Here is a 19,166-nt window from a genome sequence, read left to right on the forward strand (position 1 = left end):
GAGGAACCAGTGAAGGGTCGATTGTTGGTGGTTAAAGCTCAAGTTCAAGAGATGCTTGTTTCTCTGATAAATATTTATGCACCAACTGTGGGACAGGAGCGCCTACTTTTTTTAGATTTACTTAGTGAGAGTCTTAAAAAGTGTCTTAGTGAAGGATGTGTTGTTATTGGTGGAGATTGGAATTGCACTATTAATTTTACTATAGATCGTAATACTGAGGAACCTCATATACAGTCCTCAAGTGCATTGTCAAAACTCATCAAAGATTTCCAGCTCTTGGATATGTGGAGAATCAAACACCCAAATGATAGACAGTATACATGGATTAAGGCCTTTAATAATCGAGTTAGTGCTGCCCGACTAGATAGATTCTATGTGTCAAAGTCTTTTAACAGTAGAGTAATTGAGTGTTGCATAAGTCCTGTAGGTTTTTCTGATCATCATTTAATTATTATGACAATGAACATGTCAAATATACCTAGAAAATCAGTTTACTGGCATTTTAATGTAAAATTGCTGCAGGATGCTGTGTTTTGTGAAAATTTTGTTTTCTTTTGGGATGATTGGAAAAGGGAAAAGAGTTCTTTTGAAAACTTGAAACAGTGGTGGGATGTGGGTAAGACTCAAATAAAAAAATTCTGTCAGCAGTATACAGCTAACTACTAGAATAAAGAATGTGATTGAAACTCTTGAAAAGCAAATTAATTTAATGGAATTGCAGTTGGTTGATGCACACAATTCTATATTGTACAATGATTTGCAAACAAAAAAGAGAGAGCTTGGTCTAGTCTTAAATGAGAAAGTTAAAGGAGCCTTGATAAGGTCCCGTTTCATGTCATTAGCAGAAATGGATGCCCCAACTTCTTTCTTCTTTAATCTGGAATATAAGGCGGCTCAACAAAAACAAATGCCATGTCTTAAACTCCCTGATGGGAGGATAACGTCTAAGACTGTAGAAATGAGAACCCATGCTGTGGATTTCTATTCAAGCCTTTATGCTGCAGAGAACTGTGAAAATAGTGACTGTACGACACAGCTTCTTCAGGGTCTTCCTCAGCTGGACTCTGGTTCTAAAGATGTATTGGATGCTGGTATAACATTTGAGGAAGTTACTGCTGCTGTGGGACAACTTAATTCAGGACGATCCCCTGGAATAGATGGACTGCCAGCAGACTTTTATAAAAGTTTTTGGAATTGCATTGGACAAGATTATTTTGATGTTTTATGTGAATCGATAAGAGAAGGTGTTTTACCAACTTCCTGTCAATATGCGGTCTTATCACTGTTACCCAAAAAGGGTGATTTAGCCCTTTTAAAGAACTGGCGTCCTGTTGCCCTTCTTACAACAGAATATAAAATATTCTCAAAATGTCTGGCAAATAGATTAAACAATTTTTTGGGTTTGGTTGTAAACAAAGATCAATCATATTGCATTCCAAAACGGTCCATTATGGATAATTTGTTTTTAGTGCGAGACATTGTGGATATTTGTAATGAGTTCAATGTGAATGTTGGGTTAATTGCCTTGGATCAAGAAAAGGCTTTTGATCGTGTGGATCACAAATATCTTTTTAATGTATTGAAGGTTTTTGGTTTTGGTGAAACATTTTTAAATTTGATACAGTTGTTATATAATGGTGCATCATGTATGGTGAAGATAGGGGGCACTTTGAGTCGGCCAGTTCCTATTTTAAGGGGTATTAGGCAAGGCTGTCCATTATCCGGTCAACTATACAGTCTAGCAATTGAGCCGCTGCTTTTTAGACTTCGCGAAAGACTGTCAGGTTTTAATGCGCCTGGTCTCTCTTTAGACTCAAGAATGTATCTCTCTGCCTATGCTGATGATATTACAGTTTTTGTAAACAATGCTGAAGATATTAACTGTCTATCTGAGGTACTCAGTCTATATGAGAAAGCTTCATCAGCTAAAGTGAACTGGGCAAAAAGTGAAGCTTTTTGGGCTGGTAAAGGGGAGTTTGAGAGTCTTCCAAAGTTACCTGGAGACCTAAAGTGGGGAAGAGAGGGACTTAAATTATTGGGAGTTTTTTTGGGGTCAAATGAGTATCAAAAGAAAAATTGGGAGGGGCTAGTGGAGAAAGTGTGCAGCAAGTTGTCTAAATGGAAATGGTTGCTACCGCAGTTGTCCTATAGGGGGAGGGTTTTAGTGACCAATAATTTGGTTGCTTCTACCCTGTGGCATAAAATAACTGTGCTACAGCCACCTGTTGGACTTATTGAGGAGATTCAAAGGCAACTTGTTAATTTTTTTTGGTCTGGACAACACTGGATTCGTGCTGCTGCTTTATACCTTCCAGTTCAAGAGGGAGGTCAAGGATTGATCGATATCAGATCCAGAATCATGGCTTTCCGGTTGCAAGCAGCTCAGAGACTGTTGTATCACACGGATGCTTCATGGTTAAAGACGGCTTCTGCTCTTCTCAGGAGGGTCAGAGGTATGGGATTGGACAAACATCTGTTCTTAATGGAGCTCCAGAATGAGGACCGTGTGAATTTGACTGTTTTCTATAAGTCAGTTCTGGAGGCATGGAAGGTGTTTACCATTTCACGTACACCGAACACACATGCTGGATTATGGCTTTTTGAAGAGCCACTTTTTCTTAATGACTTTTTACCCTCAAGACTTGTGTCTGGACCTAGTCTGCGTGCATGTTTCACTGCTGCGGGATGCACAAAGCTGGGACATATTTTGACCAAGAGCTTAGAGGAATTGAGTGAAAGGACTGGAGTGAGATCTCTGAGGCTGCTGAAACAAGCTACAACTGGAATTTTAAAGTCTTTGCATGCGGACCATAAGATTTTTACAAATGACTCTATAGCAACTGATCAATGGAGAAAGGGGGTTCCTTATGTTTTCCCTTCTCTGAATGTGACTATTGCCGTGGGAGAATGGCAAGATGATGAGAATTGTCTTTTGTCTTTTGAAACTCCTCAGCTTGGAGTTTTTGAGGAAGTGGGGAAAAAAGCCCTCTATATCTCCTGTGTGAAGGCATCTAATGCTGGTCGCTTGCATGGACTTGCTTCAAATAAATGGACTGATTTTTTTGGAGTTCTTTCCTCCCCTAGAGGCTGCTGGCGGTCCTTATACAAACGCCCCATTGACAAAAGAACGGGGGACCTTCAGTGGAGGATCATTCATGGGGCGATAGCCACACACAGATACGTGGTGCACATTGATCCTTCGGTAGGGGTGGGCTGTCCCTTCTGTAAAGAGGTTGAAACGGTTTTTCATCTATTTGTACAGTGTGCTCGGCTAAAAGATTTGTTTTCACTTTTATCGCAATGGTTCGTTGAAATTGGTGAAGCTTTCTCTTATGAAATGTTTATATATGGTCCAAGGTATACGGAAAAAAAGAAAAGTCAGTTGATTTTACTTAATTTTTTGTCTGGTACAGCAAAACTTGCTATATGGAAATCCAGAAAGAATAAGTTGTTAGGACAGGGTTCTGTGGATGTGTTGATGATCTTCAAAGGCTTGGTGGCGGCTCGGCTTAGAATAGAGCATGCCTATTATAAAATGGTAAATTGTGTAGAATCGTTCATGTACATTTGGGGGATAAATGAGGTCCTTTGCACAGTAGATGATGATGATGATTTATTGCTTGCTTTTTAAAATGTTTCTCATTTTAACATGAATATTATATATATTCTTGTTCTGTAAGTTTGTAATATTACTGTGAACACCTTATTGTTTTAAATAAAGGTGTATTTAAAATTCAAATTCTCCCTCTCTCTCTCTCTCTCTCTCTCTCTCTCTCTCTTCCTCTCTCCCTCTCTCTCTCTCTCTCTCTCTCTCTCTCTCTCTTCCTCTCTCCCTCTCTCTCTCTCTCTCTCTCTCACATTTTAGTAATCATCATGAATTAGGTATCATTTGAAAGCTTAAACACTCAAAGGTCACCCTGTCAGAGCTGTTTTGAAATATAGCTCAGTCAGTTTCAGAAGTGAAACATCCATACATTTTCTCCATAAAGAAATCGATTTTTAACGATAACGTCTAAACCTTTAAAGTCAGCACTACTGCAAGCTGACGCTGATAAACATGATTCTGTGGTGAAGCAAATACTACAGAAAAAAACATTGTAATTTACATGAAAAAGTTAGTTCAGGCAAGAATAAAGAAAATGAAGTAAATTCTATATTAGAACTCAATTCAAGTGTGTAGAAATGAAAGCGTAAATATCAAATATCAATATCAACGTTATAAAATTAAGTAAAATGACTCAACTTTTCTGATACTGGTGTTCCCATCATGCACTGGGCCTTGAGTAATTAGTATGGTTGATTTGTCACTGTTTTCCAGCTGTATTTGCACTGGTTTATCACTGCTTTAGTTAGTCAGGGTCAGTAACTTGACATTTTGTGACGTTTGGAGTTCATTTTCTACTCAAAATTACTCCAACAATCCATCAAATGTTCCGTCATTGTGTCGAGTGTTGTGTTGAAGTGTTCAGGTGAAGTGTATCTTCTGATGTGTAGATGTGTAGAGTTTACTGAGATGTTTCTAAGTAAAGCATAAAAGTGTGGTTTAATTCAGTGTTATATTTGAGTGAAATGTATTGCAAAAGAATCTTCAACTAAACAGATTTTACTCAACCTTTACTAGCCAAGTTAAAATTTCTCATTTTCTTTGTTACTTTCACTTAACTTACTTAAGTAGCGTTTACTTAATTCCACATGTGACATTTACTTTAAAAATATGCGTGCCAAAACTTGCCAAAGAAAAATTAAGTAAATTTTACTTTAAAAATGACCATTCTAGCGTTACTACATTTTTAATGTTTCTGAGAAATCTCTTCTGCTCAAGGCTGTTTATTAGATCAAAAATACAGTAAAACAGTAAATATTATTCTAATGTAAATCATCTGTTCTCTATGTGAATATACAGTAAAGCGTCATTTATTCCTGAATGTTCATCATCATTACTCCAGTCTTCAGTGTCACATGATCCTTCAGGAATCACTCTAATATGAGGATTTGATGATCAAGAAACATTTATGATTATTATCAGTGATGAAAACAGTTTTGCTGCTTCAAAAAAAAAGAAGTATAACCTGTGATACTTTTTTCAGGATTATTTGATGAATAAGTTTTTAAAAAAGAACAGCATTTATTCAAAATATAAATCTTTTCTAACAGTGTAAATCTTCACTATCAGTATCCATCCCTCTAACACACCCTCGCTAAATACAACTATTCATTTCTTTCAAAAAATGAAGGAAAAAAAGACTGAGCCAAACCGTTTGACCAGAAGTGCACATCGTTACACAAGATTTTGAGTAAATGCTGTTCTTTTTTAACTTTTTATTAATCAAATAATATAAATATAAATATAATATAAACAATCTGAGGCACTGATAATAATCCTCATATTAGAGTGATTCCTGAAGGATCATGTGACACTGAAGACTGGAGTAATGATGCTGAACATTCACAGGAATAAATGACACTTTACTGTATATTCACATAGAGAACAGATGATTTACATTATAATAATATTTCACTGTTTTACTGTATTTTTGATCAGATAAACGCAGCTTTGGTGAGAAGAAGAGGCTCTTTCAGAGACATTAAAAATAGTAATGTTTCCAAACTGTCGACAGGTACTGTATATGCATAGTTTTGCAATAAACTTAAAATATATCGTTTTTATATATATAGTCAACATTTGTAAATGAGTAGTTTCATATTTCTCCACTGATTTTTATTTGATAGCAATGCTCATGGGCTCTTCCCTCCCTAAAGCCGATAAGTTCAGTCTTGTACATCTGTGGTTTTTGCTTCAAATCAAAGTCTGTAATGTGGTTCTCCTCGTAGCTGGTTGATTCGGTTCATGGCTTATAACGCTTTTAATAAAGAATATTTTTTAATTCCTATGGGAGAAATTAATGGAAAAAATCAGTGCCGCTGGAAAAGGGGGCGGAGACTAGTTTAACTCCTTCCAGTAAGCTCCTCCCCCTAGTGGGCGGAGTCATGTTTCACATTCCACAAAATACTGCAGTTTTAGAATCAAATCTTTTTCTAAACTTCTAAAGCACACAAAGGTCTGAGACTCAAGGTTTTACATTTGGTGACTGTTTCCTGATAGGAGTGATATGACATGAGAAAGCATAAAAATAAAATAAAGAATTTTGTGGTTGTTCTAAAGCGCCTCAACAAAATCTCACACAAAACTACATTTTTGCAATAGCAACTTCAAATTTGGAACACAACTTGATTAGATACGCCTTTGATTGAGCAATTTTAGAGTCCAAATTAGTTTGTAAAATATATCAAATATAAATGTTTAGTTCAGTACATCTGCTTTAGAGTAAACTTTTACATTTTAATTTTCGCTTTCGCTTCAGCAATAATCTGCCGAGTGTCTTAAAGGGGAAATATCATGAAAATCTGCATTTCTCCGAGTGTAAGTGCTATAATCGGTGCTTCTACCAACACAGAAAACATGAACTACACACACCAGCCGACATTTGGTTCCACAAGCGACAACAGAGACCAGTTCTAACGCAATGATAAAGATCCAGCAAAGCCTGAAACTGTTCTGTGGTTGAGCACAGACGAGCACTGAACACTATTGACCAGAACATGTCACCGCTGTCTTATAAACACCTCAGGAACTGTGGACACTTGTGAAGTTCAACATGATGATGAGATGATCAATGTAACTCCACAACAACTACACAAATGTCTCCACTAACATTCAGAAGCTCTTCCTGAGTCTCTCCGTAAGGCTGCACTCGCTACTGGTTATTCTGGGATTCTGGATGAGTGAGATTGGCCTGTTCTGTTATTGCTGGAGTTTCTGAAGCTCGTGTAAAGACTCCGCCCTCTTCTGAACGGAGGCGGAGGCGGAGCTAAAGCTCATTTGCATTTAAAGGGACACACACAAAAACGGCGCGTTTTTTCTCACACCCAAAAAGGGGCAAATTTGACAAGCTCTAATACATGATCTGGTATTTTGAGCTGAAACTTCACACACACATTCTGGGGACTCCAGAGATTTATATTACATCTTGTGAAAAGGGGCATAATATGTCACCTTTAAAACGGGTCTGAAACTGAATTCATGAATTACAACCATTTAAGTTTGGATTAATCACAGGTTATGATACGAGTGTACAAAGACATGCATTACACACACTGGTTAAAGCATGAACAGCAGAGGTGACTCCAATATATATGTGTGTGTGTGTGTGTGTGTGTGTGTGTGTGTGTGTGTGTGTGTGTGTGTGTGTGTTAAAGACCTGACCTTCACTGTTATATGTGTGTGTGTGTGTGTGTGTGTGTGTGTGTGTGTGTGTCTGTAAAGAGCTGACCTCCACTGTTATACATGTGTGTGTGTGTGTGTGTGTGTGTGTGTGTGTGTGTGTGTGTGTGTGTGTTAAAGACCTGACCTTCACTGTTATATGTGTGTGTGTGTGTGTGTGTGTGTGTGTGTGTGTGTGTGTGTGTGTGTGTGTGTGTGTCTGTAAAGAGCTGACCTCCACTGTTATACATGTGTGTGTGTGTGTGTGTGTGTGTCTGTAAAGACCTGACCATCACTGTTATATATGTGTGTGTGTGTGTGTGTGTGTGTGTGTGTGTGTGTGTGTGTGTGTGTGTGTGTGTGTGTGTGTGTGCGTGTGTGTCTGTAAAGACCTGACCTCCACTGTTATACATGTGTGTCTGTAAAGAGCTGACCTCCACTGTTATACATGTGTGTGTGTGTGTGTGTGTGTGTGTGTGTGTGTGTGTGTGTCTGTAAAGACCTGACCATCACTGTTATATATGTGTGTGTGTGTGTGTGTGTGTGTGTGTGTGTGTGTGTGTGTGTGTGTGTGTGTGTGTGTGTGTGTGTCTGTAAAGAGCTGACCTCCACTGTTATACATGTGTGTGTGTGTGTGTGTGTGTGTGTGTGTGTGTGTGTGTGTGTGTTAAAGACCTGACCTTCACTGTTATATGTGTGTGTGTGTGTGTGTGTGTGTGTGTGTGTGTGTGTGTGTGTGTGTGTGTGTGTCTGTAAAGAGCTGACCTCCACTGTTATACATGTGTGTGTGTGTGTGTGTGTGTGTCTGTAAAGACCTGACCATCACTGTTATATATGTGTGTGTGTGTGTGTGTGTGTGTGTGTGTGTGTGTGTGTGTGTGTGTGTGTGTGTGTGTGTGTGTGTGTGCGTGTGTGTCTGTAAAGACCTGACCTCCACTGTTATACATGTGTGTCTGTAAAGAGCTGACCTCCACTGTTATACATGTGTGTGTGTGTGTGTGTGTGTGTGTGTGTGTGTGTGTGTCTGTAAAGACCTGACCATCACTGTTATATATGTGTGTGTGTGTGTGTGTGTGTGTGTGTGTGTGTGTCTGTAAAGACCTGACCATCACTGTTATATATGTGTGTGTGTGTGTGTGTGTGTGTGTGTGTGTGTGTGTGTGTGTGTGTGTGTGTGTGTGTGTGTGTCTGTAAAGAGCTGACCTCCACTGTTATACATGTATGTGTGTGTGTGTGTGTGTGTGTGTGTGTGTGTGTGTGTGTGTGTGTGTGTGTGTGTGTGTGTGCGTGTGTGTCTGTAAAGACCTGACCTCCACTGTTATACATGTGTGTCTGTAAAGAGCTGACCTCCACTGTTATACATGTGTGTGTGTGTGTGTGTGTGTGTGTGTGTGTGTGTGTGTCTGTAAAGACCTGACCATCACTGTTATATATGTGTGTGTGTGTGTGTGTGTGTGTGTGTGTGTGTGTGTGTGTGTGTGTGTAAAGAGCTGACCTCCACTGTTATACATGTATGTGTGTGTGTGTGTGTGTGTGTGTGTGTGTGTGTGTGTGTGTGTGTGTGTGTGTGTGTGTGTGTCTGTAAAGACCTGACCTCCACTGTTACACATGTGTGTGTGTAAAGAGCTGACCTTGACGCTGATGACGGTGTTCAGGACTTTGGTCTGTGTGGCCTCGGTCAGGGGGTTTCTGCGGTGTAACTCCTGCGGAGGAACTCGATAGAAACAGGGATGCCGGCTGGTCATTCTCAGCTTCTCTCGTCGGTCGGTGTCTTCAACACTGTAGACCGGTCCTCTTCAGCTCACTTTAACCAGCTGATAAACTCTTACTTTAGAGATGCTTTGACCGCTAGGCTACGTGTGTGTTTGTTCCTCATTTCTTCCATGTCATCGCTGAGCAACTGAGCAACAGGTCTCGCTCTCATCTATTATTCATTTCATTTTCTTTTCCTTTTTATCTCTATGGCTTCCTTCCCTCTCAAACGTGATCCGGCTCTTTAAACGCTCTCAGGCGGACCTCATCAATAATTCACCTCAGGTTCGGGTGTGTAGAATATGTTGACATGAACTTGCCGAGTTAGTAGAAGAAGAAGTCAGCTGTTCAGCGCCTCAACCTCACGCTTTTACACTTCCTCAGTGTGTGTAAACCTACCTCGGGTTCAGAGTATTTATTTGTTCCCACATTAATATCACACATATAGTACAATTATGTGGTTTTATTAAAACAGTGTTTACTTTTTTCTTGATTTCCCCCGAAAGAAGGGAAGTGAATTGTGTCAACATGCCCCATATGTGGAACACATTATAACATGACCATATGACAGATTAAAATAATATCTGATCTATCTAATAAAACAAAACAAAACAAAAAACAAGATAAACTAAAATATTTTCTCAATAAAATACAATTTGAACTTTTTCATATAAAATAATGGCATTTGTTTATTATTTAAGATAAAAAACAATTGTGTTTGACAACAAACACACCGCAAAACATACAGCGTAATTCAAAACATAATAATAATTATTAACCTTTTTCGCATGGTTTCTCAATAGAATTCATAAAAGTATAGAATAGAATAGAATAGAATAGAATAGAATAGAATAGAATAGAATAGTTCTGGCTCATTGTAACGCAGTGTGACAACATGCCCCACCTGCTTAACTGTGTGTTCCGCTGGTTAGATCAGCATTAAAGAACTGTCTCATCTGTTAAATAACTGATAGAAGATTAAAATAATATCAGATTTTTATTTGTATTTTTTTTTAAATAAACATTATTTTTTTAATGTTTATTTAAAAAAATTACAAATAAAAATATGATATTATTTTAATATATCAGAGATTAAACATTTACTTCAGTAAGAAATGTACTTTTATGGTTAAATAAATGTTCAGGTTAAATAAATAAAACTGGCCAATGCAAGTTAAAAACAGCAAGCAAGCCGTAAGACACTCCTCTAATGCAAGAATTATTAAATATTGATGGAAAGCACCTTTTACTTTCTTTTTGCTGCAGAAAAAATATGATCATTACCAATTCCCTTTTTTGGCAAAATTATGTATCTTGCAATAGTTACACACTATTCTACTGTTTCTACTTATTCATAATAATAATAAAATAATAACAATACTAATATATATCCCATATTAAACAGCAATGAACCTTAATAATGTGTAAATATTATTGCAGTAATAGTGTCAAACTTGCTGTAAAGATGTAATCGGATTCAAGAAAGGAGCTACATTAATAATAATTATAGTTATTATTATTAATTGGCTATGAAATGATATAAATACTCCTGGTCAAACAGTGAGTCTCATGTTATCTCCAGTTTGTATCGGTCTTGAAGGCCTTCATTAGACAGAAGTAACTCAGACTCAGTTTAATCTTCCACATGAGTTTGAACACCATGTTTCACTGACACGTTTAAATGACTCAATAGCTTATCTCGTCACAATCTTACAATATAATAAATGTGCAAAACCATATATCCAGTCGTGTCTTGTAATTAATGTTTCGAGGCGTTCTTCTGAAACGTGTTGCTGAGCTCCAGAAACCGCAGGGCTATTTCAGTCTAAACGGCATGAAACTGGAAGTGTGTAAAGGCCTGAGGTCCAGAGGAGCGTCTGATGCGGTCCCACAGGTGCACCACTTCCTCCTGAGCGACACTTTCACTCCCTCGCTCTTCACGCCTCTCTTCCACAGGTGTTTAGATCTTAATAGTCTTTCATATTTATGTCTTAAAGTGAATGAAAATGCAAAATGAAGAGTCAATGGCACCCATGAGTGATCAACCTTCCTACACTAGATTCAATCTGCAGAAAACAACATATTAATAAACAGCTTAATCTCCATGAGTCATAAGCTTCTGTATGCTTATGTATTATGTTTGAATTCTTGGTACGATTTTTAAGTTGTAGACCTTAACTGTATTCAATACAAATTATGAAAAATATATTTTTTAAATCTCTATAAACAGGATTGCAACTAGTTTGTTATTATTTAAAATATTATTATTATTTTAAATGTTTGTTTTATTTGTGTTTTCCTGAAACAGTAGAGCATGCACTCCCTAACCAAAGTCATCCGTTCGATTCCCAGAGAAATGAACATTTTCCTGAACAAGGTACCGGAGAAACAGACATAAACAACACAACTTTTATTATCTTTATTTGAGTCCAGCTGTGGTTAACCATGAAACTGCAGGTCAAATTGACCCACGGACATCCAAATCGTCAGAAATTTTGTACACAAAAGAGTCAAAACTTTACAGGCATGTCCATATGACCATAAATGAGAAAGTTACAAAATGTTAATATATATATATCCTAGGTTAACCAGTATTTTTAACCAGTCAAACTGATCCGCAACATAATTAAAAGGGCTTTCAGCTGTTTCTATTTCCTGATGGAAGGAGTTTAGATTCATGTATTTCTGAAATTATAGATTATTTTCAGTGCTATATATGTGTTGGGAAGCTCAAAAAACACATTTTTAAAATTGAAAATATATTTAGTTTCAACCTTCATTTACCAAAATATATTTCAAAATGTATTTCAAACTCTTACATTAGCCTACATTTGGGCTGAACACAAATGTGGACAGAACAGCGAGATCAAAACTACATTTTGTATTCACCATTTAAAGTCCCCCTGTGGTGTAAATCCAGCTTTTAGTGTAGTTTATGTGTCTATGTGGAGTTTTTAATCTGCTTTAAGACAAAGCATGTGTAAGTTCATAAGTCGACACCATTGCTGAGTATTTCCTCCTTTAAACTGCAGTGAACCAAAGACAGTCTCAGAAACACGCTTTGAAATCGCTGGTGTTTCTGACGTCACAAACTACCTTGTAACCAATCAGATCAACGTGTGATCGTCAACCAGTGGATCTCTGAGCTGAGTGAGTGAGTGGAGGCGGGGCTCATTTGCATATTCATAGAACTGCGCATACTAAATGAGGCAAAGGTGTCGAGTTACAGTCAAGATATTGTAAGGTACGCTGAATTTATTTTTTTTTCAAGGGAAAAATGTTTAAATGTAATTTTGATGAGTTTTAAGGGATACAATTATTGACTACAGGGGGACTTTAAAATGTTACATATTCTGATCAGCCACAATCCCCGACCAAAAATCAACTAAACAACAGGACTACCTAAAACATATTCTCAATACACTTTAGCCGTTTTAGAAGAAGCCCTCCGTGACTTTTTTGTTGTAGGCTTTGACATTGTCAGAAACAAGAGCGACACGCAAGTCGTTCCAGAAGAGCGGCTGCACTCGTGGGTTCTTGGGCCACGACAGGACCGACTTCTTGCAGAGCCGTTTCCTCATCTGAAGGTATTTGAACTTGGGGAAGACAACGTCCAGCAAAACAAGAACGGCAACATCCACTTTCTCATCTAGAAGCCGCTGCTGAACCAGAAGAAAGGCTTGTCGGACAATCCCACTAGCGTGAGTGTAGCCACTGGGGCTGGTCAATACAAACACCGTCTTTCTGCTGCTGTAAACCGCCTGGTGGAGATTCTCTATGCAAGATACTCCAGGCAACCAGTCACGCTCCTCTAGGCAGAGCCGAAAGTGCCACCTCCCCCTGTTCTCCAATCTCGCAATCATCTCCTTGTAGATCCAATCTCTGATAGCCTTGTTACTCGTATCAAAGACCACAAACGCATCGTACTGGCTATCGGTCGTGCTCCTGTTGGCTGGAGTGTGTCCCTTGTGTCCAGTCCATAAAATCTGGATGCAATACCACAGATCCCAACCGTAGAGATGCTTTAACAGGGGAATGCTGGTCGCGGCCAACGTCAACAATAAAGTGCAGAGTAAAGCGAATCCCCCAAATATCTCCTGGCACGAGCGAAGGTCGACCGAGAGGACGTTCACGCCGGCCAACGACTCTGGGTAAGCACAGTGAACCTGTGTGGTGAGGTGTGGGATATCCAGTTCAGTTTCTCTGAGAAATTTGGCAAAGCCGGAGATAATGCAACTACAAATAAAAGGATTGGCATGTAGGACAAGTTTGCAGGAGGACACATTATTATTCCCCCCAGCAGGACAGAAAGTATTACCTTTATGAAACGACAAGGGAAGAGCATATGCGTCAAGGATCTTCAGCTGGTTGTGGTTGAGCATTAGGTGTTTAAGGTGCACCGCCTGACTTAGGAAAACCCTTGGGATTGCAACTAGCCGATTGTGGCTTAAGTCCAGGCTTACGAGACGGAGCTCAAAATGGATGTTAGGTAAGAATGAAAGCATGTTTGAGCTGAGGTTCAGAAAGCAGAGCTGTTTGAGAACCGAGACGTTTCCCCAGGGAAAGTAACTCAGCATGTTGGAGTCGACTCTGAGCACCTGGAGGCTCGAAGGCAAGTTCACCAGCACCTCCGGGGGGAATGATTTAAGATGGTTTTCAGAAATGTCTAAGTGCGTGAGGTTAGTGAGACCTTGGAAGAAATGCACGTATTGGTTACGCCTCGAGTCCCACATTATGTCCAAACGATTTCCCGAGAACACAAAATACTTCAGGGAAGTACTATTGAGAACGTTAGAGATTCGTAAGCCGATGTGATTGTTCGCTAGACTCAGCACTTTAAGAGACGACAAGTGTGGAAGGAACGTGAAGCGATGTCCCATTCCCTTAATGATAAAGTGGAATTCGTTGTTGCTGAGATCAAGAGCTTTCAGAGTCCCACTAACCTCTCGAAACGCCTTTTCAGAGTACAGGTCGATGCGGTTGTGGGCCATATTAAGGAAAGCTAGTTTGCTTAGACTTGAGAACTGCCGGCCGTTTAAAGATTGGCTGATGTAGTTGTAGGATAGATCTATGCATACCACGTTTTCCATGCCGCTAAAAGTGCTTGCATTCAGCCATGGGATGTTGTTCTGAGACAGGTCAAAAGACAGGCTTTTGGAGCAGATTTGCTTTTTGAAATGCCACATGGAGTAGTAAAAAGGACAGGGACCTCCATCAGAGTTCAGCTCTGGGACGTCTTGGGTTTGTAGGTTGTAACCTTCATGGTCGTGGCGTTTATCAAGGGTTTGGAAAGTCGATGTGGCTTCAGAATTGCAGGTTGAGTAGCATGGACTGAAAGCAATCATGTTTTGGGAAAGGCCCACCCTTCTTAACGCACTCATCTTGCTAATCGAATCAATGCTAACGGAGCAAATGAAGTTCATGCGCAGCTCCAGGGACTCGAGTCTTGGGAGTTTGATCAGATGTGCGAGGCTGTGGTTCGACAGTTCTTTGAAGAATAATCCACTCAGGTACAACTCTCTTAGAGCCGTCATCTTCTCTATGGCCGGTGACAAATTCAACTCGGAGAAGGTGTTCAGAGGTTCATAGTTGTAAAGCAGACTGAGCGACACAACATGCTGGAGCTCTTCATAAAAGGTGCCATTTTGTATGGCATAGGCTAGGAAGTTGTCCGACAGATCCAGATCTCGGAGATGGCGTAGCTGCATGAAAAGATGCGGGGGAAGTGTGCGAAGAGAGTTTCCTCGCAGACTTAGACTGATCAGAGAGCCGTTCTGATGTAGAAACGCATCCGGATGCAGATGCAGGGATTGGTTGTTCGGGCATGGGAAGCAGGGTTCGGAAGCATGGTCACATCTCTGGCAGTTCCACCCCAGGTTAAGATGTCGTAGTCGTGTCAGATTGCCAAACGACTCTTTGTTAATACGTTCAATCTTGTTCTCCTCCAAATCTAGGCTTTCCAGTGAAAGTGGGAGATGTTGGGGAACACCGGTCACATTGTTGTAACTAAGGGTGAGGTTCAAAAGCTCAGGAAGATCTTGAAACACACGTGGGTGGATAAAGTAAGACTGGTAACACGGGTTGGCGTAGAAACAATTCTTGCTGAGCAGTAGTTGTTTCAGTAGAGGTGTACCGAGAGGTTTGACGATATGAAAGATGTTGTTAAATTCCAGTCCCAAGACCAAAAGCTGCTTTGGCAGAGGAGGAATGCTCTTCAGGCTATTCCCGGCTAACTGGAGGGAAGTTAGGTTTCTAAGTCCGACAAAGGCTTCTGGATCAACGTTCAGGCTGCACGAAGGCCATCTCTGCTCTTTGAGAGGATCTGGTACACAGTTCCACATCAAGCTGAGATGCTTGAGATTGGGTAAACCAGCAAATGCATCACCTTTAATGTAGTGTATATGGTTTAGATTTAAGTTGAGCGATACAGCCGAGAGCGATATGAACTTGGGGATTTTACCGAGACGTCTGTGCTGGCAGTCGATGTTTATGTGTCCGTCCTTGGAAGTGTGACTTTCACATGGATAGAATTCAGGATGCATAGTTGCAAAAAGATGAAACTGATTCAGTATGAGAACCAGATACGCCTGTCCAAGCATGGCCTAGACACACCAGAACAATAATATTAGTTAAAAACAGCAATGAAAGTTTTACTACGCTATATTCACTAGAACTATGAAGTGCATTACGTATTTGTCACAGTGGAAACACTTTATAATAACTGCACGCTGTTAAGCATTAGTTAAGCATTATTAAATAGTTAATTCGTAATTTATAAAGCATTAATAGACATTAATAAGCATTGTTCTTGATTTATAAGCATATCTATAATGTGTTTAATAATTGTATTTTCATACTTTATTAATGATCAGTTTATCATTTCTAAATAAAGTATTGCATTATTTACACACCAGTTATTTAGGAGTTGTCAGTGGTTCATAAGATCACTTAGAAAGTGTGAGTAAATGATTAATAAACTGTTTAAATACATCATATTATTCAGACATATAGTAATAGTTACTTAGTGTGTTAATAAATGGTTTATTAACATGTATTTCTACTGTAATTCATGATTAATTCAGGTAGTTATAAAGCATTTAGTAGAGGTCAGTTCACTATGTTTGTGAGCTCATCTAAAGTGAGGACTAGTTATGCTGTGTAAAGCTTTTATAAAGGAGATTTAAAGACTGTTAATATTTCTATGTTCTGTATCAGTGTGTGTGTGTGTGTGTGTGTTTCCTTTTTCTGTTTAGAAGAAAACTGAGTCTTTAAATCTCCTTTATAAAAGCTTTACACAGCATAACTAGTCCTCACTTTAGATGAGCTCACAAACATAGTGAACTGACCTCTACTAAATGCTTTATAACTACCTGAATTAATCATGAATTACAGTAGAAATACATGTTAATAAACCATTTATTAACACACTAAGTAACTATTACTATATGTCTGAATAATATGATGTATTTAAACAGTTTATTAATCATTTACTTACACTTTCTAAGTGATCTTATGAACCACTGACAGCTCCTAAATAACTGGTGTGTAAATAACGCAATACTTCATTTAGAAATGATAAACTGATCATTAATAAAGTATGAAAATACAATTATTAAACACATTATAGATATGCTTATAAATCAAGAACAAAGCATTTATAGTTGTATTTATAAACTGCTTATTAATGTCTATCAATGCTTAACTGTTTAGTAATGCTTAACTAATGATTAATAGCTTGCAGTTATTATAAAGTGTTAGCGATACTATGTAAAGTAAAAACGGTAATAAATGCACATTCAAATATTTTATTGCAAATAAACTAACTTACAATATTTATTCACTGTACTATGTAGGATTTACTCGACAGAGTATTGAATATGTCGTGCTGTAAATTATTTGCTTGCCTTCTCCATCATATGGAATATATTTAAAACACAGAAAATCACGTACCAAAGGTTTGCAATCCAGATCTCCCGACTCCACAGCACCGTATATCAGCTACAGCAGAGAAATCAAAGACACTTGCTCTGGGTATTTCTATTACAGTGCTCACCTTTTCATGGAAGTGAAAGAAAAGTCCACAGTAACTGAAAGTCAATCACACACACACACACACACACACACACACACACACACACACACACACACACACACACGCAGTCGGGGAACAGATGTTCAGAAGTGGTGAGGCATGTGATGCAAGAAGGAGTAATATTAGTTATTCTTGGTTTAAAAATAGTTACTGAAATTAAGAGATAGATTTCATAAATGAAAGGCCGATGACCACAATATTCCTCTCTTGCACTAAACCTGATTTCCCCCTCTCTCTTATCACATGATCAGAGCATTCGAGTTGTTATCTAGCTCTACACAGATATTGATGGCCACACATACCATACTTTAAACCAAGACACTATAATGTGAAGAAGAGCCCAGCTGCCAGTGGTTATATGTGAGTGTGTAGTGGAAAGGTGTAACATCAGCCCTACAGACGTGTGTGTTCAGTGCATTTTATTGAAAACAATGCAGCAAGTAGTTCAAACATCTCCCAGAGAGAAACCATATTACAAAAGCAGCGAATCAATGAACCCGTCAGCAGCTCGGCACAAGTATAATTAGCCAATAACTGAAAACTAAAACCATTTTCGAAAGCAAGTAAGATTTGTAGTATTTTTCAAATGTTATGTAGTGTAAATTAGATTGAATTATTTAAAACACACTTATGTCACCGTCTCATTTCCACTTCTTCAGATATCACACACTATGCCTGTGAACCTCGTCAAGTGCTTCAGTGTTCAGAGATTTTGATTGAGTCCTGAATCAATTCGAGGAATAAAGCCTCAGTTCGTCAGTGCAGCTGTTACCACTGAGAGAGATGGAGGAATCATACGTAGAGCTGATCATGGTTTATGTGGAGGAAGTGACATCACAGGGAAAGGTGCTGGATAACCCAGAGAGCGGCGTTTATGAACCCATCCGATTCTGCGTCGACTTTGGACAGAGCGTGATTATTGCCTGGGTACCACAGCAATCTGTGGACACACACACACACACACACACACAAGTCAAGCCTCCCTCATTTATACAGCGCTTCAACATTACAGATGTTTCACAGCAGCTTTACAGTGATAACAGGAGATTACAGTAACAGAGATCTAGAATAAAGTTATTGTCCAGATAAAGTTAGTTTTGACTGATTCACTTCCGCTGTAAAGATCATTAGTTATTAACGTAGCGGCCGCTAACACACACACAGAAACTTTAATGTGTTCTGGCTGTTCATTCACACACAGTGTTTGGAGCTCGAGAACACAAACTTTAAAACAGGATCAAGATGCAAGTTTAGAGAAATGTTGAACACGTTTCCGTCTCCGCTCATGCCTCACAAACGTGAATCTGAGAACGCTGACGGCGCGCACATGCGTATCACGTGTTCGTCTATGGGGACAGCACAGGCCAACAGCTTGGACACATCACTACTTTTAATGTTTTTGAAAGAAGTCTCTTCTGCTCATCAAGCCTGCATTTATTTGATCAAAAATACAGAAAAAAAATGTTATATTGTGATATATTAATACAATTTGAAATAATTGGTTTTCAATTTATTATACTTTAAATTATCATTTATTTCTGTGATGCAAAGCTGAATTGTCAGCATCATTCCTCCAGTCTATCACATGATCCTTCAGAAATCACTCTAATATGAGGATTGATTATGAGTGTTGGAAGCAGTTCTGCTGCCTAATATATCTGATGAATAAAAGGTTAAAAAGAACTGCATTTATTCAAAATAAAAAAATATTTTCTAATAATATAAATCTTCTTTACTATCACTTTTTATCAATTTAACACATCCTTGCTGAATAAAAGTATTGATTTATTTAAAAAAAAAACCTGACCCCAAATGACTGACCAGTAGAGTATATTGCTATTACAGAAGATTTCTATTTTTAAAACATTTGCTTATTTTTTTTTACATTTTTTTGTATTCATCACAGTATCCTATAAAAGTATCACAGGTTATGAAAAAATATTAAGCAGCAGAACTGTTTCCATCTGATAATGAATCATCGTATTAGAATGATTTCTGAAGGATCATGTGATAGACTGGAGTAATGATGCTGAGAATTCAGCTTTGATCACAGAAATAAAT

General features: G+C 38.5%; 4 protein-coding genes across 5 annotated transcripts in view; all 4 read right to left on the reverse strand.

Annotated features, from left to right (window-relative positions):
• LOC311278209 (ERC protein 2) overlaps nt 1–9,333 on the reverse strand; it is a 47,736-nt gene extending 38,403 nt beyond the window's left edge. For both annotated transcript variants that reach the window (XM_084388871.1, XM_084388870.1), the window contains exon 1: nt 8,893–9,333. In XM_084388871.1, the coding sequence (XP_084244997.1) occupies nt 8,893–9,006 (114 nt within the window). In that variant the 5' untranslated portion in view covers nt 9,007–9,333. The remainder of the gene's footprint in view (nt 1–8,892) is intronic.
• Nucleotides 1–19,166, reverse strand: part of LOC311278748 (nuclear factor 7, ovary-like) — a 1,193,180-nt gene that overhangs the window by 40,713 nt on the left and 1,133,301 nt on the right. The window lies entirely within an intron of this gene.
• tlr9 (toll-like receptor 9) lies at nt 12,304–17,080 on the reverse strand. The gene is made up of 2 exons (XM_084389144.1): nt 16,964–17,080; nt 12,304–15,615 (listed from the first exon to the last, which is right to left on the reverse strand). Exon 2 carries the CDS (start codon nt 15,610–15,612, stop codon nt 12,448–12,450), a length of 3,165 nt encoding a protein of 1,054 aa, XP_084245270.1. The 5' UTR covers nt 15,613–15,615; nt 16,964–17,080; the 3' UTR covers nt 12,304–12,447.
• The window catches only part of LOC311278365 (acylamino-acid-releasing enzyme-like), a 33,196-nt gene continuing 31,539 nt past the window's right edge, over nt 17,510–19,166 (reverse strand). Inside the window, exon 23 of the mRNA XM_084389145.1 lies at nt 17,510–18,045. Within this exon, the coding sequence (XP_084245271.1) occupies nt 17,940–18,045 (106 nt within the window). The 3' untranslated portion in view covers nt 17,510–17,939. The remainder of the gene's footprint in view (nt 18,046–19,166) is intronic.

This window comes from Rutilus rutilus (assembly GCF_951802725.1).
Source record: "Rutilus rutilus genome assembly, chromosome: 19".
Taxonomy (NCBI): domain Eukaryota; kingdom Metazoa; phylum Chordata; class Actinopteri; order Cypriniformes; family Leuciscidae; genus Rutilus; species Rutilus rutilus.